This window comes from Dendrobates tinctorius, unplaced genomic scaffold (genome assembly GCF_039654945.1).
Source record: "Dendrobates tinctorius isolate UK_male_01 unplaced genomic scaffold, ASM3965494v1 ptg000455l, whole genome shotgun sequence".
Taxonomy (NCBI): domain Eukaryota; kingdom Metazoa; phylum Chordata; class Amphibia; order Anura; family Dendrobatidae; genus Dendrobates; species Dendrobates tinctorius.
This window is the reverse complement of record NW_027362117.1, coordinates 3,370,384-3,396,480: the sequence shown is the minus strand read 5'-3', so window position 1 is coordinate 3,396,480 and position 26,097 is coordinate 3,370,384. Positions and strand designations below refer to the sequence as shown.

General features: G+C 51.8%; 1 protein-coding gene across 1 annotated transcript; it reads right to left on the bottom strand.

Annotated features, from left to right (window-relative positions):
• Positions 1-11,444: 11,444 nt before the first annotated feature.
• EDEM1 (ER degradation enhancing alpha-mannosidase like protein 1) lies at positions 11,445-24,490 on the bottom strand. Its single transcript, XM_073564487.1, has 12 exons — positions 24,076-24,490; positions 22,665-22,737; positions 22,033-22,136; positions 19,746-19,917; positions 18,642-18,825; positions 18,400-18,574; positions 18,064-18,184; positions 17,822-17,992; positions 16,013-16,086; positions 15,829-15,925; positions 14,953-15,147; positions 11,445-13,125 (listed from the first exon to the last, which is right to left on the bottom strand). Exons 1-12 carry the CDS (start codon positions 24,396-24,398, stop codon positions 13,036-13,038), a joined length of 1,779 nt encoding a protein of 592 aa, XP_073420588.1. The 5' UTR covers positions 24,399-24,490; the 3' UTR covers positions 11,445-13,035.
• Between the last annotated feature and the right edge of the window lie 1,607 nt (positions 24,491-26,097).

Here is a 26,097-nt window from a genome sequence, read left to right as displayed (position 1 = left end):
CTCAGTGATGTCACCTCTGATCTCTAGTGATGGATAGGAGACATTCTCAGTGATGTCACTGCTGATCTCTAGTGATGGATAGGAGACATTCTCAGTGATGTCACCTCTGATCTCTAGTGATGGATAGGAGACATTCTCAGTGATGTCACCTCTGATCTCTGGTGATGGATAGGAGGCATTCTCAGTGATGTCACCTCTGATCTCTGGTGATGGATAGGAAACATTCTCAGTGATGTCACCGCTGATCTCTAGTGATGGATAGGAGGCATTCTCAGTGATGTCACCTCTGATCTCTGGTGATGGATAGGAGACATTCTCAGTGATGTCACCTCTGATCTCTGGTGATGGATAGGAGGCATTCTCAGTGATGTCACCTCTGATCTCTAGTGATGGATAGGAGGCATTCTCAGTGATGTCACCTCTGATCTCTGGTGATGGATAGGAGACATTCTCAGTGGTGTCACCTCTGATCTCTGGTGATGGATAGGAGGCATTCTCAGTGATGTCACCTGTGATCTCTGGTGATGGATAGGAGACATTCTCAGTGATGTCACCTCTGATCTCTGGTGATGGATAGGAGGCATTCTCAGTGATGTCACCTCTGATCTCTGGTGATGGATAGGAGGCATTCTCAGTGATGTCACCTCTGATCTCTGGTGATGGATAGGAGGCATTCTCAGTGATGTCACCTCTGATCTCTGGTGATGGATAGGAGACATTCTCAGTGATGTCACCTCTGATCTCTAGTGATGGATAGGAGGCATTCTCAGTGATGTCACTGCTGATCTCTAGTGATGGATAGGAGACATTCTCAGTGATGTCACCTCTGATCTCTAGTGATGGATAGGAGACATTCTCAGTGATGTCACAGCTGATCTCTGGTGATGGATAGGAGACATTCTCAGTGATGTCACCTCTGATCTCTAGTGATGGATAGGAGACATTCTCAGTGATGTCACTGCTGATCTCTAGTGATGGATAGGAGACATTCTCAGTGATGTCACCTCTGATCTCTAGTGATGGATAGGAGACATTCTCAGTGATGTCACCTCTGATCTCTGGTGATGGATAGGAGGCATTCTCAGTGATGTCACCTCTGATCTCTGGTGATGGATAGGAAACATTCTCAGTGATGTCACCGCTGATCTCTAGTGATGGATAGGAGGCATTCTCAGTGATGTCACCTCTGATCTCTGGTGATGGATAGGAGACATTCTCAGTGATGTCACCTCTGATCTCTGGTGATGGATAGGAGGCATTCTCAGTGATGTCACCTCTGATCTCTAGTGATGGATAGGAGGCATTCTCAGTGATGTCACCTCTGATCTCTGGTGATGGATAGGAGACATTCTCAGTGATGTCACCTCTGATCTCTGGTGATGGATAGGAGGCATTCTCAGTGATGTCACCTGTGATCTCTGGTGATGGATAGGAGACATTCTCAGTGATGTCACCTCTGATCTCTGGTGATGGATAGGAGGCATTCTCAGTGATGTCACCTCTGATCTCTGGTGATGGATAGGAGGCATTCTCAGTGATGTCACCTCTGATCTCTGGTGATGGATAGGAGTCATTCTCAGTGATGTCACCGCTGATCTCTGGTGATGGATAGGAGACATTCTCAGTGATGTCACCGCTGATCTTTAGTGATGGATAGGAGGCATTCTCAGTGATGTCACCTCTGATCTCTGGTGATGGATAGGAGGCATTCTCAGTGATGTCACCTCTGATCTCTGGTGATGGATAGGAGGCATTCTCAGTGATGTCACCTCTGATCTCTGGTGATGGATAGGAGACATTCTCAGTGATGTCACCTCTGATCTCTAGTGATGGATAGGAGGCATTCTCAGTGATGTCACCTCTGATCTCTGGTGACGGATAGGAGACATTCTCAGTGATGTCACCGCTGATCTCTAGTGATGGATAGGAGACATTCTCAGTGTTGTCACCGCTGATCTCTGGTGCTGGATAGGAGGCATTCTCAGTGTTGTCACCGCTGATCTCTAGTGATGGATAGGAGACATTCTCAGTTATGTCACCTCTGATCTCTGGTGATGGATAGGAGGCACTCAGTGATGTCACCTCTGATCTCTGGTGATGGAAAGGAGGCATTCTCATTGAAGTCACCACTGATCTCTAGTGATGGATAGGAGGCATTCTCAGTGATGTCACCTCTGATCTCTGGTGATGGATAGGAGGCATTCTCAGTGATGTCACCGCTGATCTCTAGTGATGGATAGGAGACATTCTCAGTGATGTCACCGCTGATCTCTGGTGATGGATAGGAGGCATTCTCAGTGATGTCACCGCTGATCTCTAGTGATGGATAGGAGACATTCTCAGTGATGTCACCGCTGATCTCTAGTGATGGATAGGAGGCATTCTCAGTGATGTCACCTCTGATCTCTAGTGACAGATAGGAGACATTCTCAGTGATGTCACCTCTGATCTCTAGTGATGGATACGAGACATTCTCAGGGATGTCACCGCTGGTCTCTGGTGATGGATAGGAGGCATTCTCAGTGATGTCACCTCTGATCTCTAGTGATGGATAGGAGACATTCTCAGTGATGTCACCTCTGATCTCTAGTGATGGATAGGAGACATTCTCAGTGATGTCACCGCTGATCTCTAGTGATGGAAAGGAGGCATTCTCAGTGATGTCACCGCTGATCTCTGGTGATGGATAGGAGACATTCTCAGTGATGTCACCGCTGATCTCTAGTGATGGATAGGAGGCATTCTCAGTGATGTCACCTCTGATCTCTGGTGATGGATAGGAGGCATTCTCAGTGATGTCACCTCTGATCTCTGGTGATGGATAGGAGACATTGTCAGTGATGTCACCTCTGATCTCTAGTGATGGATAGGAGACATTCTCAGTGATGTCACCTCTGATCTCTAGTGATGGATAGGAGACATTCTCAGTGATGTCACCGCTGATCTCTAGTGATGGAAAGGAGGCATTCTCAGTGATGTCACCGCTGATCTCTGGTGATGGATAGGAGACATTCTCAGTGATGTCACCGCTGATCTCTAGTGATGGATAGGAGGCATTCTCAGTGATGTCACCTCTGATCTCTGGTGATGGATAGGAGGCATTCTCAGTGATGTCACCTCTGATCTCTGGTGATGGATAGGAGGCATTCTCAGTGATGTCACCTCTGCTCTCTGGTGATGGATAGGAGACATTCTCAGTGATGTCACCTCTGATCTCTAGTGATGGATAGGAGGCATTCTCAGTGATGTCACCTCTGATCTCTGGTGATGGATAGGAGACATTCTCAGTGATGTCACCGCTGATCTCTAGTGATGGATAGGAGACATTCTCAGTGTTGTCACCGCTGATCTCTGGTGCTGGATAGGAGGCATTCTCAGTGTTGTCACCGCTGATCTCTAGTGATGGATAGGAGACATTCTCAGTTATGTCACCTCTGATCTCTGGTGATGGATAGGAGGCACTCAGTGATGTCACCTCTGATCTCTGGTGATGGATAGGAGGCATTCTCAGTGAAGTCACCGCTGATCTCTAGTGATGGATAGGAGGCATTCTCAGTGATGTCACCTCTGATCTCTGGTGATGGATAGGAGGCATTCTCAGTGATGTCACCACTGATCTCTAGTGATGGATAGGAGACATTCTCAGTGATGTCACCGCTGATCTCTGGTGATGGATAGGAGGCATTCTCAGTGATGTCACCGCTGATCTCTAGTGATGGATAGGAGACATTCTCAGTGATGTCACCTCTGATCTTTAGTGATGGATAGGAGGCATTCTCAGTGATGTCACCTCTGATCTCTAGTGACAGATAGGAGACATTCTCAGTGATGTCACATCTGATCTCTAGTGATGGATAGGAGACATTCTCAGTGATGTCACCGCTGGTCTCTGGTGATGGATAGGAGGCATTCTCAGTGATGTCACCTCTGATCTCTAGTGATGGATAGGAGGCATTCTCAGTGATGTCACCGCTGATCTCTAGTGACGGATAGGAGACATTCTCAGTGATGTCACCTCTGATCTCTAGTGATGGATAGGAGACATTGTCAGTGATGTCACCTCTGATCTCTAGTGATGGATAGGAGACATTCTCAGTGATGTCACCTCTGATCTCTAGTGATGGATAGGAGACATTCTCAGTGATGTCACCGCTGATCTCTAGTGATGGATAGGAGGCATTCTCAGTGATGTCACCGCTGATCTCTGGTGATGGATAGGAGACATTCTCAGTGATGTCACCGCTGATCTCTAGTGATGGATAGGAGGCATTCTCAGTGATGTCACCTCTGATCTCTGGTGATGGATAGGAGGCATTCTCAGTGATGTCACCTCTGATCTCTGGTGATGGATAGGAGGCATTCTCAGTGATGTCACCGCTGATCTCTGGTGATGGATAGGAGACATTCTCAGTGATGTCACCTCTGATCTCTGGTGATGGATAGGAGGCATTCTCAGTGATGTCACCTCTGATCTCTGGTGATGGATAGGAGTCATTCTCAGTGATGTCACCTCTGATCTCTGGTGATGGATAGGAGTCATTCTCAGTGATGTCACCTCTGATCTCTGGTGATGGATAGGAGACATTCTCAGTGATGTCACCGCTGATCTCTAGTGATGGATAGGAGACATTCTCAGTGATGTCACCTGTGATCTCTGGTGATGGATAGGAGGCAATCTCAGTGATGTGACCTCTGATCTCAAGTGATGGATAGGAGGCATTCTCAGTGATGTCACCTCTGATCTATAGTGATGGATAGGAGACATTCTCAGTGATGTCACCTCTGATCTCTAGTGATGGATAGGAGGCATTCTCAGTGATGTCACCGCTGATCTCTAGTGATGGATAGGAGGCATTCTCAGTGATGTCACCTCTGATCTCTAGTGATGGATAGGAGGCATTCTCAGTGATGTCACCTCTGATCTCTAGTGATGGATAGGAGGCATTCTTAGTGATGTCACCGCTGATCTCTGGTGATGGATAGGAGACATTCTCAGTGATGTCACCTCTGATCTCTGGTGATGGATAGGAGGCATTCTCAGTGATGTCACCTCTGATCTCTGGTGATGGATAGGAGTCATTCTCAGTGATGTCACCTCTGATCTCTGGTGATGGATATGAGTCATTCTCAGTGATGTCACCTCTGATCTCTGGTGATGGATAGGAGACATTCTCAGTGATGTCACCGCTGATCTCTAGTGATGGATAGGAGGCATTCTCAGTGATGTCACCTCTGATCTCTGGTGATGGATAGGAGGCATTCTCAGTGATGTCACCTCTGATCTCTGGTGATGGATTGGAGACATTCTCAGTGATGTCACCTCTGATCTCTAGTGATGGATAGGAGGCACTCTCAGTGATGTCACCGCTGATCTCTGGTGATGGATAGGAGGCATTCTCAGTGATGTCACCTCTGATCTATAGTGATGGATAGGAGACATTCTCAGTGATGTCACCTCTGATCTCTAGTGATGGATAGGAGGCATTCACAGTGATGTCACCGCTGATCTCTAGTGATGGATAGGAGGCATTCTCAGTGATGTCACCTCTGATCTCTAGTGATGGATAGGAGGCATTCTCAGTGATGTCACCTCTGATCTCTAGTGATGGATAGGAGGCATTCTCAGTGATGTCACCGCTGATCTCTGGTGATGGATAGGAGGCATTCTCAGTGATGTCACCTCTGATCTCTAGGGATGGATAGGAGGCATTCTCAGTGATGTCACCTCTGATCTCTGTTGATGGATAGGAGACATTCTCAGTGATGTCACCGCTGATCTCTGGTGATGGATAGGAGGCATTCTCAGTGATGTCACCTCTGATCTCTGGTGATGGATAGGAGGCATTCTCAGTGATGTCACCACTGATCTCTAGTGATGGATAGGAGACATTCTCAGTGATGTCACCGCTGATCTCTGGTGATGGATAGGAGACATTCTCAGTGATGTCACCGCTGATCTCTCGTGATGGATAGGAGGCATTCTCAGTGATGTCACCGCTGATCTCTGGTGATGGATAGGAGACATTCTCAGTGATGTCACCGCTGATCTCTAGTGATGGATAGGAGGCATTCTCAGTGATGTCACCTCTGATCTCTGGTGATGGATAGGAGACATTCTCAGTGATGTCACCTCTGATCTCTGGTGATGGATAGGAGGCATTCTCAGTGATGTCACCTCTGATCTCTAGTGATGGATAGGAGGCATTCTCAGTGATGTCACCTCTGATCTCTAGTGATGGATAGGAGACATTCTCAGTGATGTCACCGCTGATCTCTGGTGATGGATAGGAGACATTCTCAGTGATGTCACCTCTGATCTCTGGTGATGGATAGGAGACATTCTCAGTGATGTCACTGCTGATCTCTAGTGATGGATAGGAGACATTCTCAGTGATGTCACCTCTGATCTCTAGTGATGGATAGGAGGCATTCTCAGTGATGTCACCTCTGATCTCTAGTGATGGATAGGAGGCATTCTCAGTGATGTCACCTCTGATCTCTAGTGATGGATAGGAGGCATTCTCAGTGATGTCACCGCTGATCTCTGGTGATGGATAGGAGGCATTCTCAGTGATGTCACCTCTGATCTCTAGGGATGGATAGGAGGCATTCTCAGTGATGTCACCTCTGATCTCTGTTGATGGATAGGAGACATTCTCAGTGATGTCACCGCTGATCTCTGGTGATGGATAGGAGGCATTCTCAGTGATGTCACCACTGATCTCTAGTGATGGATAGGAGACATTCTCAGTGATGTCACCGCTGATCTCTGGTGATGGATAGGAGACATTCTCAGTGATGTCACCGCTGATCTCTGGTGATGGATAGGAGGCATTCTCAGTGATGTCACCGCTGATCTCTGGTGATGGATAGGAGACATTCTCAGTGATGTCACCGCTGATCTCTAGTGATGGATAGGAGGCATTCTCAGTGATGTCACCTCTGATCTCTGGTGATGGATAGGAGACATTCTCAGTGATGTCACCTCTGATCTCTGGTGATGGATAGGAGGCATTCTCAGTGATGTCACCTCTGATCTCTAGTGATGGATAGGAGGCATTCTCAGTGATGTCACCTCTGATCTCTAGTGATGGATAGGAGACATTCTCAGTGATGTCACCGCTGATCTCTGGTGATGGATAGGAGACATTCTCAGTGATGTCACCTCTGATCTCTGGTGATGGATAGGAGACATTCTCAGTGATGTCACTGCTGATCTCTAGTGATGGATAGGAGACATTCTCAGTGATGTCACCTCTGATCTCTAGTGATGGATAGGAGACATTCTCAGTGATGTCACCTCTGATCTCTGGTGATGGATAGGAGGCATTCTCAGTGATGTCACCTCTGATCTCTGGTGAGACATTCTCAGTGATGTCACCTCTGATCTCTGGTGATGGATAGGAGACATTCTCAGTGATGTCACCGCTGATCTCTGGTGATGGATAGGAGGCATTCTCAGTGATGTCACCTCTGATCTCTGGTGATGGATAGGAGACATTCTCAGTGATGTCACCTCTGATCTCTGGTGATGGATAGGAGGCATTCTCAGTGATGTCACCTCTGATCTCTAGTGATGGATAGGAGACATTCTCAGTGATGTCACCTCTGATCTCTGGTGATGGATAGGAGGCATTCTCAGTGATGTCACCTCTGATCTCTGGTGATGGATAGGAGACATTCTCAGTGATGTCACCTCTGATCTCTGGTGATGGATAGGAGGCATTCTCAGTGATGTCACCTCTGATCTCTGGTGATGGATAGGAGGCATTCTCAGTGATGTCACCTCTGATCTCTGGTGATGGATAGGAGACATTCTCAGTGATGTCACCTCTGATCTCTGGTGATGGATAGGAGGCATTCTCAGTGATGTCACCTCTGATCTCTGGTGATGGATAGGAGACATTCTCAGTGATGTCACCTCTGATCTCTGGTGATGGATAGGAGGCATTCTCAGTGATGTCACCTCTGATCTCTGGTGATGGATAGGAGTCATTCTCAGTGATGTCACCTCTGATCTCTGGTGATGGATAGGAGTCATTCTCAGTGATGTCACCTCTGATCTCTGGTGATGGATAGGAGTCATTCTCAGTGATGTCACCGCTGATCTCTAGTGATGGATAGGAGGCATTCTCAGTGATGTCACCTCTGATCTCTGGTGATGGATAGGAGGCATTCTCAGTGATGTCACCTCTGATCTCTGGTGATGGATAGGAGACATTCTCAGTGATGTCACCGCTGATCTCTAGTGATGGATAGGAGACATTCTCAGTGATGTCACCGCTGATCTCTGGTGATGGATAGGAGGCATTCTCAGTGATGTCACCGCTGATCTCTAGTGATGGATAGGAGACATTCTCAGTGATGTCACCTCTGATCTTTAGTGATGGATAGGAGGCATTCTCAGTGATGTCACCTCTGATCTCTAGTGACAGATAGGAGACATTCTCAGTGATGTCACCTCTGATCTCTAGTGATGGATAGGAGACATTCTCAGTGATGTCACCTCTGATCTCTAGTGATGGATAGGAGACATTCTCAGTGATGTCACCGCTGGTCTCTGGTGATGGATAGGAGGCTCTCAGTGATGTCACCTCTGATCTCTAGTGACGGATAGTAGGCATTCTCAGTGATGTCACCGCTGATCTCTAGTGATGGATAGGAGACATTCTCAGTGATGTCACCTCTGATCTTTAGTGATGGATAGGAGACATTCTCAGTGATGTCACCTCTGATCTCTAGTGATGGATAGGAGACATTCTCAGTGATGTCACCGCTGATCTCTGGTGATGGATAGGAGGCATTCTCAGTGATGTCACCGCTGATCTCTAGTGATGGATAGGAGACATTCTCAGTGATGTCACCTCTGATCTTTAGTGATGGATAGGAGTCATTCTCAGTGATGTCACCTCTGATCTCTAGTGACAGATAGGAGACATTCTCAGTGATGTCACCTCTGATCTCTAGTGATGGATAGGAGACATTCTCAGTGATGTCACCTCTGATCTCTAGTGATGGATAGGAGACATTCTCAGTGATGTCACCGCTGGTCTCTGGTGATGGATAGGAGGCTCTCAGTGATGTCACCTCTGATCTCTAGTGACGGATAGGAGGCATTCTCAGTGATGTCACCGCTGATCTCTAGTGATGGATAGGAGACATTCTCAGTGATGTCACCTCTGATCTTTAGTGATGGATAGGAGACATTCTCAGTGATGTCACCTCTGATCTCTAGTGACAGATAGGAGACATTCTCAGTGATGTCACCTCTGATCTCTAGTGATGGATAGGAGACATTCTCAGTGATGTCACCTCTGATCTCTAGTGATGGATAGGAGACATTCTCAGTGATGTCACCGCTGGTCTCTGGTGATGGATAGGAGGCTCTCAGTGATGTCACCTCTGATCTCTAGTGACGGATAGTAGGCATTCTCAGTGATGTCACCTCTGATCTCTAGTGATGGATAGGAGACATTCTCAGTGATGTCACCGCTGGTCTCTGGTGATGGATAGGAGGCTCTCAGTGATGTCACCTCTGATCTCTAGTGACGGATAGGAGACATTCTCAGTGATATCACCGCTGATCTCTAGTGACGGATAGGAGACATTCTCAGTGATGTCACCTCTGATCTCTAGTGACAGATAGGAGACATTCTCAGTGATGTCACCTCTGATCTCTAGTGACGGATAGGAGACATTCTCAGTGATGTCACCGCTGGTCTCTGGTGATGGATAGGAGGCATTCTCAGTGATGTCACCTCTGATCTCTAGTGACGGATAGGAGGCATTCTCAGTGATGTCACCGCTGATCTCTAGTGACGGATAGGAGACATTCTCGGTGATGTCACCTCTGATCTCTGGTGACGGATAGGAGGCATTCTCAGTGATGTCACCGCTGATCTCTAGTGATGGATAGGAGGCATTCTCAGTGATGTCACCGCTGATCTCTAGTGATGGATAGGAGGCATTCTCAGTGATGTCACCGCTGATCTCTAGTGATGGATAGGAGGCATTCTCAGTGATGTCACCGCTGATCTCTAGTGATGGATAGGAGGCATTCTCAGTGATGTCACCGCTGATCTCTAGTGTTGGATAGGAGGCATTCTCAGTGATGTCACCGCTGATCTCTAGTGATGGATAGGAGGCATTCTCAGTGATGTCACCGCTGATCTCTAGTGTTGGATAGGAGACATTCTCAGTGATGTCACCTCTGATCTCTAGTGATGGATAGGAGGCATTCTCAGTGATGTCACCGCTGATCTCTAGTGTTGGATAGGAGGCATTGTCAGTGATGTCACCGCTGATCTCTAGTGATGGATAGGAGACACTCTCAGTGATGTCACCTCTGATCTCTAGTGATGGATGGGAGGCATTCTCAGTGATGTCACCGCTGATCTCTAGTGTTGGATAGGAGGCATTCTCAGTGATGTCACCTCTGATCTCTAGTGATGGATAGGAGGCATTCTCAGTGATGTCACCGCTGATCTCTAGTGATGGATAGGAGGCATTCTCAGTGATGTCACCGCTGATCTCTAGTGATGGATAGGAGGCATTCTCAGTGATGTCACCGCTGATCTCTAGTGATGGATAGGAGGCATTCTCAGTGATGTCACCGCTGATCTCTAGTGATGGATAGGAGGCATTCTCAGTGATGTCACCGCTGATCTCTAGTGTTGGATAGGAGGCATTCTCAGTGATGTCACCGCTGATCTCTAGTGATGGATAGGAGGCATTCTCAGTGATGTCACCGCTGATCTCTAGTGTTGGATAGGAGACATTCTCAGTGATGTCACCTCTGATCTCTAGTGATGGATAGGAGGCATTCTCAGTGATGTCACCGCTGATCTCTAGTGTTGGATAGGAGGCATTGTCAGTGATGTCACCGCTGATCTCTAGTGATGGATAGGAGACACTCTCAGTGATGTCACCTCTGATCTCTAGTGATGGATGGGAGGCATTCTCAGTGATGTCACCGCTGATCTCTAGTGTTGGATAGGAGGCATTCTCAGTGATGTCACCTCTGATCTCTAGTGATGGATAGGAGACATTCTTAGTGATGTCACCGCTGATCTCTAGTGATGGATAGGAGACATTCTCAGTGATGTCACCTCTGATCTCTAGTGATGGATAGGAGACATTCTCAGTGATGTCACCGCTGATCTCTAGTGATGGATGGAGGCATTCTCAGTGATGTCACCGCTGATCTCTAGTGATGGATAGGAGACATTCTCAGTGATGTCACCGCTGATCTCTAGTGATGGATGGAGGCATTCTCAGTGATGTCACCGCTGATCTCTAGTGATGGATAGGAGACATTCTCGCTGATGTCGCCGCTGATCTCTAGTGATGTCACCTCTGATCTCTGGTGATGGATAGGAGGCATTCTCAGTTTTGTCACCGCTGATCTCTAGTCATGTTATAAAAAAACTAAGCCATACTGCACATTATCAAAACTCAATTTTATATAAGACTCTGTTTTTACATATAAAAATTCAAACACTTAAAAAAATAGTACATATTTTCCCCTGAATACTTCTCTTTATGTTCAGCCTTTAACATCAATCATAATTCTGTTGATTTCTTATTATCTCTATCATAGTTCTAGCTTCTGACACAAAGCTACAAACCCTTTACAGACTTAATGTTATGTCCTATGTTGCCACCACTAGAGGGAGCTCTCCGCATACTCTATCATATTGAGCTCAATGTATACACATTATGCAGGGAGCTCCCCCTAGTGGCGTCTGTAGGTAACAGAATTATCATTTAACGATCTACGTCGAGGGTTTGGAGTTTGGATCAGAAAAATATACGGCGGAAATGAATCCTGAGATGCTGATAAAGGAGGACATTGGCATTAATGATTTAAGACTGACAGCAGATAAGGACCCTGCTCAGGCACTCGAGTGACCGCACACATTCATCAAAGACAATGGCTTATGTCCAAAAAAGGCCGGGGTCTGTGACCAGCCAGATGTCGTCAATTTTGCCACTTTGTCATTTAACAGAAAAAAAATAAATACAAAAAACCGGAGGCACAAACGGCAAAAAGTCTGCTGCAGGAAGACAAATGGTGGTGACGCCGTTATAGCCCAATACTCCGACGACTGCAGAGCGGCATTTTGGCACCTTGCTTAAATTATGGAAAAATAAAAAACGTATTGAGTAAAAGAATTGAAAAAAGTCACCAATAGAAATGACAGTGACCGGAGAGTCACTGCATAATGAAAAGTTTTACAACTTTCTAACAGTTTCATCTCCATCTCCTCCTTTCCAGCATCTCTGCTTGCTGTCAGAAATTAGAAACTCCCGCAAGAAGCCGCCGCCCTTCCTGACCAAATACTTCTCACAGCAAAGGGCTTGGATCCTCCAGACTGATATCCAGAAAGGATGGATACAACTGTAACAAACCCTCAGCTATGAGAAGTATTTGGTCAGTGCAGGTTTTTTGCCTGAGGGTCTGTGACATCTTGAAAAAAGTGAGGAGTTAAAAAAAAAAACGGAAAATCTAATATATATATTATAATAAAACAAATATAGAACTTTTAATTAAATGACAATTAAAGGGATTTTTCGGCAGCTCTCACACTGGCATCAGACGATGGCGCGTGCACGCTGCCCAACACTTCTGTATTCTGGGACCTGTTCACATCCTTATCCGATGCAGATGAGAGAGCTGCCGCAGAACTTCCCGAATTCTCTACTCTTTGCTGGAGACTGTATTAAAGGGGGATTCCACCTGAGACGCTCTGATGTTCTGGGAGTGCGTGGGGGGGTCACAGAGCCCCCACCGGAGACATTTGGCGGAGTTTATCGGTGTCAGGACAAGTTAATAACATGGAAGTAGTTTCTGAGATTTCAGCAGCTTTGGAAGTCGCCATGTTTACTTCTGACAGTCCCTGAGGTTCGGAGTCCCAGGCGCTGCAACACTGGCACAGACGAGGTCCCAGGATCGGTATCTGTCGGGGGTCCTCCCCACTAGGTGATCCTCATGTAACAGGACTCTCAGATGCTTGGAAAAAGACATATCAGGCGCTAGAGAAGCCCGACCATCTGATCAATCTGCCGCATGTAGACGCTCTTCAGGGGCAGGGAGTACCGCCGCTCCTCGGGAACCCGGTAACACTGGAGACAGAGAAAAATCATTAATATGACACTACTGAGACATCACTGCTACAGCTCCACTGCACTGTCCACTGGAGTCTATGGTGGTCCCAAAATATGCCTTCTTGTTTGACTAGCTCAGCAGTCTCTTTCATCATGCTTTATACTGCAGCTCTGCTCTACTAACACCAACTCTGCTAGATTTATTTAAGTCACATCAGCAGCTAAGGCTGTGTGGAGTCAGATCAGAACCTCGGGTCACACTTGACCGCTTTATAGCGCCTTTGCACAATTCCCCCAATATGAGCAAAGTGTGGGGGTGTAATGTACTGTAAGGCATGATTCTGCTGGAACCTTCCAGAATTTTCCATTCTATGAGAAAGCTGCTTGCCATACAGCTGCAGCCCCCCTCCTTTTGTTTCTCCCTCCTTAGCAGCTGTGTGTGTGCTGGTCTGCCTGCATCTGAAACAGGACACCGGCCATTTCCTGTGAAGCTAGGAATGTTAATTAAGCTGAGTGGACAGCATGTCTTTGTTTAAAACCAGGGGCTTGAATTCAGCTATGGAAGTATTAAAACAAGTCATGTCGCAAAAACCATACACCGCAGAGATATAATAATCACATCTCTGCGTAGGCAACAAAACCAGCTTTCTAACCCCTAATTTTCACGGTTCTAACCCCTCCAGAAACTGAGATATGGATTGCTCCCAAATGGAGTGTCTTAATTATGGCATGCTTGGTGTTGTCTTATTGGATTCAATAAATTGAGAAAAATGAGACCATCGGTGTGTTTATACGAGCTTCCCTCGTTTAGATATAGTTATTATACGTTTTACAGTGAAATTGCAACTTGGAGAAAGGGGGGATGAACTTCTCCAGACTGCCCCTTTTGTGATGTAACCGACCCTAGGCTATAAGGTACCCCCTCCCTTACAATTCTTCAGCTGAAGCTGAAGATTCCTTGCTGGAAAGACCTGCAGATGTCCAGGGATGTGTGGCTGGCTGCCCCTCCCCCTAGCACATGGTCTGCCTAATACCAACTAAGCACATGTAAGTGATACTCTGTTTTTTAATCCTTGTTGTTTTATACTTGCCTTGTACATATTTAATGTCTCAACTTTGTAACAACTTTTATCTGTGTAATCACTGCCCACCTTTTAGGAATAAATGATAAAATTATCAGTCTGTCTTCATGCTCTAAGAAACGAACTATGCGCCTTTTTTAGATAATCGCTACTAATTTGGGGGTTTGCCACGGACCCTCTTAATTAAATCTTTGATTAAGTGAATCGTGGCTGGTGGCAGCATGGTGTGTTCGGTTGGTTGGGCTAGTTGGCAGGAAGGAAGGGTCTTACATGCTGAATGAGTGTCTGTGGCCAAAGCATTGATAATTCCCTTACTGTAGCAGTCTAATTGCCCGTGCACAACAAGCAGCCCATCCGGCGACTAATTATCCTAGGTGCAGTTCCCTGACTAACCTGAGGTTAAGGGGGGGGCGCCGGGGAGCTGCGAGTTCCAAAGTGGAACTGAGAAGGTGGGATATCCACATATATCCCCGCAGTTCTTGGAAGGTTGTTAGCAGTGGTGGGGCATCCAAAATACCCCCCTGCGATAAATTGTTAGGGCAAGACAAGCTTGCTGTATATTTTTGTCACATGGTACCAGTGGCGGGATAACTAAGATAAGCCCCCACCGTGCCTGTGATAGCCGTGTGCCGGCAGTGCGTCGCATCCCTCCGTCCGCTGACATACCTGTGTCAGTGGTGGGATCGTGACATATTGGTGGCACAGGGTGCCCTTTCGTCACGGGGGGGACACACGGCCCACAATCCCACGCTCCATCACTTACATTGGAGCTGGAGTTGGCCACTCGCAGCTTCGTCTGTGACAGTTTCTCGGGGTCGGATTGTGGTTCTCTCTCAGATGTGAAGATGTCTTTCCAAGCTTTGCTCCTAAAACGAGGGTCCACAGGAATGAGATGCCCCTCAGTGGTGAAGAGATATTTGCTGCCTGTCATATGCACTGGATTTTCTTCATCAAACAGCTGCAAATAGAGGAAATACAAGAAAGGACTGAGGGATCACATTACACCCTGCCTGGTTGCCCTTGGCTCAATTAGGCCTGTTTTACACTTCAGTTTTTTGACGTCAGTCAAAATCCATCAGAGTGTAAAAAAACGGATCCGTTTTTGGTGCCATGGTGATGAAATTTGACGAGAGAGCGAGAGAGATATTTTCCACCACCAGAACGGAATTTGGGGTTAAATTTCTGGCAAGGAAATTATTCCGGGCATGCTCAAAAAGCGGATCCGTTGTCGGATTCCGTCAGTAGACGGTTGGCAACGGATCCGCCGCCCATAGGCGACCATTATAACGAATGGCGGATCCGTTGCTATCCGCTATTTTGACGCAGACAAAAAACGTTTCATTGTCCGTCCACTGAACTCAGCGGACGCCAAAATTATGGCGGATCCGTCAAAAAACTGATCCAACGGATGACCATCCGTCAAAATCCGCCGCTAATGCAAGTCAATGGGAAAAAAAATGGATCCGCCAAAAAAATGGCGGATCCGTTTTTTTTGCAAAACGGCGGATTTTGACTGATGGCAACTAACGGAAATGTGAAACAGGCTTAAGGCTAGAGTTTTAGAAAACTGCCCTCATAGCGTTTCCCCACTGGGTCAGCAAGTACAGGGTTAAGCTGTATGAGCGAGCGCTGCGCCTACCAAGAATAAATATTTGCAAGTTTCACTCAAGAAGAAACTTTCCATGCGATCCTCCTGAGACTTGTCCTCCACGTGATGCAGCGTGGCATAGCCGCACCTGCAAGAAGCCAACATGGCATCAGCGAAGGGGAAAGAAGAGAGACTGTGCGGAGAATAGGGGGCGCTGTTGACCCCATACACTCACTCAGCTCTGGCATGCTTCTCCAGACTCAGCAGAATATCCATCCCCACATGCAGGTAAAAAGGATTCTTAGTGGCCTATGGAGAAAGCAGAGGGATGTGAGAAACGGAGCAACATGCGGTGGAAGATACAAATACGGGAATAAAACATAGTCCAACACTGTATAAATCTGTATGTAGTGAGTGCCTCCTAGTGGTGACTGTATAATCTGTATGTAGTGAGCTCCCTCTAGTGGTGGCTGTATAAATCTGTGTGTAGTGAGCTCCCTCTAGTGGTGGCTGTATAAATCTTTATGTACTGATCCCCCTCTAGTGGTGGCTGTATAAATCTGTATGTAGTGAGCTCCCTCTAGTGGTGGCTGTATAAATCTGTATGTAGTGAGCTCACTCTAGTGGTGGCTGTACAAATCTGTATGTAGTGAGCTCCCCCTAGTGGTGGCTGTAGAAATCTGTATGTAGTGAGCTCCCAATAGTGGTGGCTGTATAAATCTGTATGTAGTGAGCACCCCCTAGTGGTGACTGTATGATCTGTATGTAGTGAGCTCCCTCTAGTATCTATATAAATCTGTATGTTGTGAGCTCCCTCTAGTGATGGCTGTATACATCTGTATGTAGTGAGCTTCCTCTAGTGATGGCTGTATACATCTGTATGTAGTGAGCTTCCTCTAGTGATGGCTGTATACATCTGTATGTAGTGAGGTCCCTCTAGTGGTGGCTGTATTCATCTGTATGTAGTGAGCTCCCTCTAATGGTGGCTGTATAAGTTTTTATGTAGTGAGCTCCCTCTAGTGATGGCTGTGTACATCTGTATGTAGTGAGCTCCCCCTAGTGGTGGCTGCATACATCTGTATGTAGTGAGCTCCCCCTAGTGGTGGCTGCATACATCTGTATGTAGTGGGCTCCCCCTAGTAGTGGCTGCATAAATCTGTATGTAGTGGGCTCCCCCTAGTGGTGGCTGCATAAATCTGTATGTAGTGAGCTCCCCCTAGTGATTGCTGTATACATCTGTATGTAGTGAGGTCCCTCTAGCAGGTGGCTGTATAAATCTCTATGTACTGAGCTCCTCCTAGTGGTGGCTGTATAAATCTGTATGTAGTGAGCTCCCTCTAGTGGTGGCTGTATACATCTGTATGTAGTGAGCTCCTCCTAGTGGTGACTGTATAAATCTGTATGTAGTGAGCTCCCTCTAGTGATGGCTGTATACATCTGTATGTAGTGAGCTCCCCCTAGTGGTGGCTGTATAAATATATATGCAGTGAGCTTCCCCTAGTGGTGGCTGTATAAATCTGTATGTAGTGAGTTCCTCCTAGTGGTGACTGTATAAATCTGTATGTAGTGAGCTCCCCCTAGTGGTGGCTGTATACATCTGTATGTAGTGAGCTCCCCCTAGTGGTGGCTGTATACATCTGTATGTAGTGAGCTCCCCCTAGTGGTGGCTGTATACATCTGTATGTAGTGAGCTCCTCCTAGTGGTGGCTGTATATACATCTGTATGTAGTGAGCTCCTCCTAGTGGTGGCTGTATACATCTGTATGCAGTGAGCTCCCCCTAGTGGTGGCTGTATACATCTGTATGTAGTGAGCTCCTTCTAGTGGTGGCTGTATAAATCTGTATGTAGTGAGCTCCCCCTAGTGGTGGCTGTATACATCTGTATGTAGTGAGCTCCCTCTAGTGATGGCTGTATACATCTGTATGTAGTGAGCTCCCCTTAGTGGTGGCTGTATACATCTGTATGTAGTGAGCTTATTTCTTTAACTTCGAGGAAGTTAATTGTGAGGAAGAAAACTGCTTATAACTGTAAATGAAGCCTGACCTGGTACAGGAGGTAGGTGGACTCCACCAGTTCGGGCCTCAGAGGGTAGAAGGAGACATCGGGCTCTTGCAGCTGCCAGTTGTACCTCTCGGGCAGAGCTCCATAGCGCTTCCATATCGCATAGTAAAATGCGTGAAGGCAAATTGCATCCTCTATGTCCCCCTTCAAGACCTGCATGGAAGAAACAGATCCATCAGCAGAGCCGCTCTGGAGAGCTGACACTACATAAGGAGCGCTGCTACCTGCAGGCCGGGAAAGAAAGCCTGGAGAGAATCTATCCACGTGTTCATGGTCTGTCCATTAAACATGTTCACATTGACATACAGCGGAGGATCCCCCTCACCTTCATTGCAGGATGCCCGCCTGGGGAAACAGAGATCATGGCTTCAGTCACATCATATACTTCTACTCTAGTCACTTCCAGAGCTGCATCAAGGCTCACACTGGTCCCTTGTCCAACCTGACCGCTCTCTGCTGCCCCCAGCTGGTCAATGTCTGGGCAGGACGAGCCTTGCAGATGTAGTTACACGTGGCACAGTATGGTGGTCTGACCGACCCCCTGGTTGCCCCATACTTACCCCCTGCGTAGGTGGTTCTGGATGCTTCTATATGCCTCATTGAACATGTGCAGGTCCTCCTCCTCCCCAAACAGGATGTACGACTTCAGCAGATACTCGAAGAACGAGTCCAGGCCGGCACCCAGGCCGCTCTGCTTGCCGACCCACTGACCCGTCTGTATATCCACCACATTGCCTGCAAGTGAAAACTGTGAGGACAAGGGGCAAAATAAAAAGGGAAGCACCCCAAAAAGCAGACTCACCCAGAAGACCCGTGTTATTGCTCCGCAGACCCCAGAGAGCCTGTACGGCACGTCGGGCCACCCACTCAAAAGTGGAATCTCCAAGGAGGCGGCTGAGGATCCCGAACTCCACCAGCAGAGATCCGGCCCCCGCAGTACAGGTCTCGTTCAGGCTGTCGGGAGGGACCCCCTTCAGCAGATTCACCTGGACGCAAGACGAAGGAAAACAGCGGTCAGCACCGACAACGAGGCAAAAGTATAAGAAACTCAGCTGCCGAGAAAAAGACGTGTACGTGCCCCCCCTATCTGGGAACCCTGCCCTAACACACTATATGGAGAAAAGTATGTGCCCCCCACAGCCACCGCCATGAGCTTTCTTGACCCCATCCTACACTCAGACATTACTATGGGGTCGTCCTCTGCAGATAGAAGAGCGGAGCCGTTCTGGGATTTCTACAAGATTTTGAAGGATATTGTGGGAATTTTTGTCCCTTTCATTCAGGAGAGCATTTGTGGGGTCAGAGCCTGATGTTGGGCGGTCCGAGCTCACAATCTCCATTACAGGATGGGGCTGGGGTCCGGGCTCTGTGCGAACCCTTGTGTTCTCCCCCTCCATGTCTGTATGGACTTTGTGCAATGGGCGCAGTCATGGGGGGCAGATAAGGGTCTTCCCCAAACTGTTCCCACAAAGCTGAAGCTACACTTGTCCACAACGTCTTGTGCTGAAGATGAAGATTTCCCATCACTGGAGCTGAGGGTCCGAGGCCGCCCCCTGATAACAGCCCATAGCATTGTCCTCCTGTACAATGCAGCCGGGGGTGGGGTGAACGCCCCCCTGGAATCACCAAACCCAGACTCCTGCATCAAATGCAGAAAGAGAAGTGCGTCCCGGGAAGGAGAAGCTAATTCAGTGACCAAGCCGTGAAGTCTGAGACTTTCCCCAGTGTTTGTACTGCCCCTATCTGGAAATCCCCTCTCACAGCCATCCGAGGCCTCTGTGACGACTGCATAGATTGTGCCGGACTGTGGTGCATTGTGATCTCTGCTGGGTGCACGGATGATGGGAGTGATTCTACTCTGCAGTTCTTCGCACCCCTGCCCCATTTTTTGGCTCAGCGCTCGTACTCTTGGATAAGGCATTCCGGTTCTGGTATTTTCAAATGCTGGAAGCAGCCGGACGGCGAGGTCGTGCGCCATGTGCAGAAGTTCATCATCATAACCATTAATTGTCATGTTGCCGAAGGGCTGCCTGGTGTCAGTCAGGATGATGTGTGCGGACAGCAGACTCCCCAAAATCCTGCAGAGAAGGAAGGAGTCAGGAACACAGACATGGCCAAACTGCAGGAATCAAGACATTCCCCATTGTGGCATGATTTACAGGAAACATTAAGAATAATCTAGACACCAGCCACACCCAGAGCTGCACCCCAGCCTAGACACCAGCCACACCCAGAGCTGCACCCCAGCCTAGACGCCAGCCACGTCCAGAGCTGCACCCCAGCCTAGACGCCAGCCACGCCCAGAGCTGCACCCCAGCCTAGACGCCAGCCACGCCCAGAGCTGCACCCCAGCCTAGACGCCAGCCACGCCCAGAGCTGCAACCCAGCCTAGACGCCAGCCACGCCCAAAGCTGCACTCCAGACTAGACGCCATCCACGCCCAGAGCTGCACCCCAGCCTAGACGCCAGCCACGTCCAGAGCTGCACCCCAGCCTAGACGCCAGCCACGTCCAGAGCTGCACCCCAGCCTAGACGCCAGCCACGTCCAGAGCTGCACCCCAGCCTAGACGCCAGCCACGTCCAGAGCTGCACCCCAGCCTAGACGCCAGCCACGTCCAGAGCTGCACCCCAGCCTAGACGCCAGCCACGTCCAGAGCTGCACCCCAGCCTAGACGCCAGCCACGTCCAGAGCTGCACCCCAGCCTAGACGCCAGCCACGTCCAGAGCTGCACCCCAGCCTAGACGCCAGCCACGTCCAGAGCTGCACCCCAGCCTAGACGCCAGCCACGTCCAGAGCTGCACCCCAGCCTAGACGCCAGCCACGTCCAGAGCTGCACCCCAGCCTAGACGCCAGCCACGTCCAGAGCTGCACCCCAGCCTAGACGCCAGCCACGTCCAGAGCTGCACCCCAGCCTAGACGCCAGCCACGTCCAGAGCTGCACCCCAGCCTAGACGCCAGCCACGTCCAGAGCTGCACCCCAGCCTAGACGCCAGCCACGTCCAGAGCTGCACCCCAGCCTAGACGCCAGCCACGTCCAGAGCTGCACCCCAGCCTAGACGCCAGCCACGTCCAGAGCTGCACCCCAGCCTAGACGCCAGCCACGTCCAGAGCTGCACCCCAGCCTAGACGCCAGCCACGTCCAGAGCTGCACCCCAGCCTAGACGCCAGCCACGTCCAGAGCTGCACCCCAGCCTAGACGCCAGCCACGTCCAGAGCTGCACCCCAGCCTAGACGCCAGCCACGTCCAGAGCTGCACTCCAGCCTAGACGCCAGCCACGTCCAGAGCTGCACTCCAGCCTAGACGCCAGCCACGTCCAGAGCTGCACTCCAGCCTAGACGCCAGCCACGTCCAGAGCTGCACTCCAGCCTAGACGCCAGCCACGTCCAGAGCTGCACTCCAGCCTAGACGCCAGCCACGTCCAGAGCTGCACTCCAGCCTAGACGCCAGCCACGTCCAGAGCTGCACTCCAGCCTAGACGCCAGCCACGTCCAGAGCTGCACTCCAGCCTAGACGCCAGCCACGTCCAGAGCTGCACTCCAGCCTAGACGCCAGCCACGTCCAGAGCTGCACTCCAGCCTAGACACCAGCCACGTCCAGAGCTGCACTCCAGCCTAGACACCAGCCACGTCCAGAGCTGCACTCCAGCCTAGACACCAGCCACGTCCAGAGCTGCACTCCAGCCTAGACACCAGCCACGTCCAGAGCTGCACTCCAGCCTAGACACCAGCCACGTCCAGAGCTGCACTCCAGCCTAGACACCAGCCACGTCCAGAGCTGCACTCCAGCCTAGACACCAGCCACGCCAAGAGCTGCACCCCAGCCTAGACGCCAGCCACGTCCAGAGCTGCACTCCAGCCTAGACACCAGCCACGCAAAGAGCTGCACTCCAGCGACAGAGCTGCACTCCAGCCTAGACACCAGCCACGTCCAGAGCTGCAGTCACAATCCTGCTGCTTGTTCTTATTTGCTGCTGTACTTTTTTTTTCCATTATTTCTCAGCACAATGATGGATTTCAGAATCCAGCAGAATTCAAACTGCAGCTCTGGAGGTGACTGATTAACAAGGTTAGTCCGATATCATAAAGCAAAGTATTTACAGAGGGCTTTACTGCACATAGTCAACAGAATCCTGACTGAGAAGACGACGTACCACAGAGGTCAGCTTACACAGGGGACGTGGGAAACGCTCACCTTATGGTCGCCTCAAACACCTGCACAGTGGAATCCTTATCGAAGGTCACGGTGTCGATCACCAGGCGCACAGCTCGCTGAAACTCACTGACGTTGCCCATAACCTGAAGACAGAAGACGTTTCACACCAACACGTCTGACGATTCCGCCTCTCCGCAGACTCCTACAGTGCAGCCCCTCATTCTGAGAGACGCTGCAAATTCTCTGCTTTGTCTTCTACTGCTGTCGCATCCAGAGCCGCTGTCATCCATCAGGTGTTCGGCCGGGGGCTGAGTGTGCAGAGCTGTGATGTACATAGACACTCAAAGCGAATGAGCATCCATGTGCTCTCTGAAGGCAGCGGGGAGTGAGCTGCTGCCAAACACTGCTGCCCCCTTATATTCTCTTCTGGCGGCCACTGTCCATTGGCAGCCGGGGCCTCTTCTACCCCGGCGGTCGGCTGCCACTGGTCTCTGGTCACCAGAAGAGAATATAAGGGGGCAGCAGTGTTCGGTCGCTCTACATCGCAGCTCTGCACACGCAGCTCCCGGCCCAACACCCGACGGGTGACAGCAGCTCTGAATGTGACTTGAGCAGAGGATGCAGAGTTCACGCTGCTCCGGCTGTGACTGCAGTATCAGGGGGTCACTCACCGCCAGCGTGTCCAGGGTGTCAATCAGGGTGAGGGAATAATTCCCAAGGACGTCATTGATGTTAAGGTTTGAACTGAAAGAACAAAGTGACAGGGGTTAGGGGCAGGGGGGAGCGAAGACAGAGATCTCGGGGGGGCGGCAGAGATCTCGGAGGGGGGGGCGGCAGATCTCGGAGGGGGGGCGGCAGATCTCGGAGGGGGGGGCGGCAGAGATCTCGGGGGAGGGGGCGGCAGAGATCTCGGGGGAGGGGGCGGCAGAGATCTCGGGGGAGGGGGCGGCAGAGATCTCGGGGGAGGGGGCGGCAGAGATCTCGGGGGAGGGGGCGGCAGAGATCTCGGGGGAGGGGGCGGCAGAGATCTCGGGGGAGGGGGCGGCAGAGATCTCGGGGGAGGGGGCGGCAGAGATCTCGGGGGAGGGGGCGGCAGAGATCTCGGGGGAGGGGGCGGCAGAGATCTCGGGGGAGGGGGCGGCAGAGATCTCGGGGGAGGGGGCGGCAGAGATCTCGGGGGAGGGGGCGGCAGAGATCTCGGGGGGGGCGGCAGAGATCTCGGGGGGGGGGCAGAGATCTCGGGGGGGGGCAGAGATCTCGGGGGGGGGCAGAGATCTCGGGGGGGGGGCAGAGATCTCGGGGGGGGGCAGAGATCTCGGGGGGGGGCAGAGATCTCGGGGGGGGGGGGCAGAGATCTCGGGGGGGGGGGCAGAGATCTCGGGGGGGGGGCGGCAGAGATCTCGGGGGGGCGGCAGAGATCTCGGGGGGGCGGCAGAGATCTCGGGGGGGCGGCAGAGATCTCGGGGGGGCGGCAGAGATCTCGGGGGGGCGGCAGAGATCTCGGGGGGGCGGCAGAGATCTCGGGGGGGCGGCAGAGATCTCGGGGGGGCGGCAGAGATCTCGGGGGGGCGGCAGAGATCTCGGGGGGGCGGCAGAGATCTCGGGGGGGGCGGCAGAGATCTCGGGGGGGGCGGCAGAGATCTCGGGGGGGGCGGCAGAGATCTCGGGGGGGGCGGCAGAGATCTCGGGGGGGGCGGCAGAGATCTCGGGGGGGGCGGCAGAGATCTCGGGGGGGGCGGCAGAGATCTCGGGGGGGGCGGCAGAGATCTCGGGGGGGGCGGCAGAGATCTCGGGGGGGGGGCAGAGATCTCGGGGGGGGCGGCAGAGATCTCGGGGGGGGCGGCAGAGATCTCGGGGGGGCGGCAGAGATCTCGGGGGGGGCGGCAGAGATCTCGGGGGGGCGGCAGAGATCTCGGGGGGGCGGCAGAGATCTCGGGGGGGCGGCAGAGATCTCGGGGGGGCGGCAGAGATCTCGGGGGGGCGGCAGAGATCTCGGGGGGGCGGCAGAGATCTCGGGGGGGCGGCAGAGTCACACCGCCTCCATCCTCACACACATAGCGCGGCTGCCGTCCCGTCACTTACGGGTCGCCGGTGTCCGGCCCGCGGCCCCGGCACAGGATGGGGTTCAGCTCGTCCTCCGGGAAGGCGTATCTCATGTAATTGTCGTAGCCGAAAGAGAACATGCCCCGCGCCATCTCCCGCATCTCGCGGCGCAGCCCGGCCGGGAAGGAGCTGTACCGGCGCCCATACTCGTCCCCGAGGTGGAAGCGGCCGTAGGATGAGCGGCACACCGCCGCCTTCACCGGCCGCACGGCCCGCACCGTCCCCGGAGAGATGAAGCCCCTCAGAGCGTGGAGCCCGAGCCGGAGCAGCACCAACCCCAGCACGGCCGACCACCAGCGCATCACTGTCCCACACTTCCGGGATAGGCCCCGCCCCGCAGTCTGATAGGCCGCATGCCAGCACACGACACGCCCATTTCCACAACACTAGCTGATTGACCGAATCTGATCACGAGGACTTGCCAGCAGCCAATCACAAGCCGGCACATCAGACTGATAGATTCAGCGGCGTCACGTGTCCATAGAGACGCTTCCGGATTGGAGAAACCACGCCCTACGTCTTGTTTACATCCGATTATCCCACGTGATTGGCCGAGGTGTCACCCGTCACGTGACATCACTAATTCCTCCCACTATGTAATGTAAGAACCCCCCCCCCCTTCCATACACACCCAAAACACAAGGAGACACGGACGTCACCGGACGGGCACAGCGACCGACTACACCGCCAGACACAGCAACTGCGCCGCCAGTCACCGACATAGTGACCATACCGCGCCGCCAGTCACCGACATAGTGACCGCACCGCGCCGCCAGTCACCGACATAGTGACCGCACCGCGCCGCCAGTCACCGACATAGTGACCGCACCGCGCCGCCAGTCACCGACATAGTGACCGCACCGCGCCGCCAGTCACCGACATAGTGACCGCACCGCGCCGCCAGTCACCGACATAGTGACCGCACCGCGCCGCCAGTCACCGACATAGTGACCGCACCGTGCCGCCAGTCACCGACATAGTGACCGCACCGTGCCGCCAGTCACCGACATAGTGACCGCACCGCGCCGCCAGTCACCGACATAGTGACCGCACCGCGCCGCCAGTCACCGACATAGTGACCGCACCGCGCCGCCAGTCACCGACATAGTGACCGCACCGCGCCGCCAGTCACCGACATAGTGACCGCACCGCGCCGCCAGTCACCGACATAGTGACCGCACCGCGCCGCCAGTCACCGACATAGTGACCGCACCGCGCCGCCAGTCACCGACATAGTGACCGCACCGCGCCGCCAGTCACCGACATAGTGACCGCACCGCGCCGCCAGTCACCGACATAGTGACCGTACCGCGCCGCCAGTCACCGACATAGTGACCGCACCGCGCCGCCAGTCACCGACATAGTGACCGCACCGCGCCGCCAGTCACCGACATAGTGACCGCACCGCGCCGCCAGTCACCGACATAGTGACCGCACCGCGCCGCCAGTCACCGACATAGTGACCGCACCGCGCCGCCAGTCACCGACATAGTGACCGCACCGCGCCGCCAGTCACCGACATAGTGACCGCACCGCGCCGCCAGTCACCGACATAGTGACCGCACCGCGCCGCCAGTCACCGACATAGTGACCGCACCGCGCCGCCAGTCACCGACATAGTGACCGCACCGCGCCGCCAGTCACCGACATAGTGACCGCGCCGCCAGTCACCGACATAGTGACCGCGCCGCCAGTCACCGACATAGTGACCGCACCGCCAGTCACCGATATAGTGACCGCACCGTGCCGCCAGTCACCGATATAGTGACCGCACCGTGCCGCCAGTCACCGATATAGTGACCGCACCGTGCCGCCAGTCACCGATATAGTGACCGCACCGTGCCGCCAGTCACCGATATAGTGACCGCACCGTGCCGCCAGTCACCGATATAGTGACCGCACCGTGCCGCCAGTCACCGACATAGTGACCGCACCGTGCCGCCAGTCACCGACATAGTGACCGCACCGTGCCGCCAGTCACCGACATAGTGACCGCACCGT

Coding starts and splice junctions, on each gene's coding strand:
- EDEM1 (XM_073564487.1), bottom strand. CDS start 24,398: ATGCGCTGGTGGTCGGCCGTGCTGGGGTTGGTGCTGCTCCGGCTCGGG. Junction 19,918..22,032: donor GTGTTTGAGGCGACCATAAG/GTGAGCGTTTCC, acceptor CCTTCTCTGCAG/GATTTTGGGGAGTCTGCTGT. Junction 18,575..18,641: donor CAATAACACGGGTCTTCTGG/GTGAGTCTGCTT, acceptor TTTCACTTGCAG/GCAATGTGGTGGATATACAG.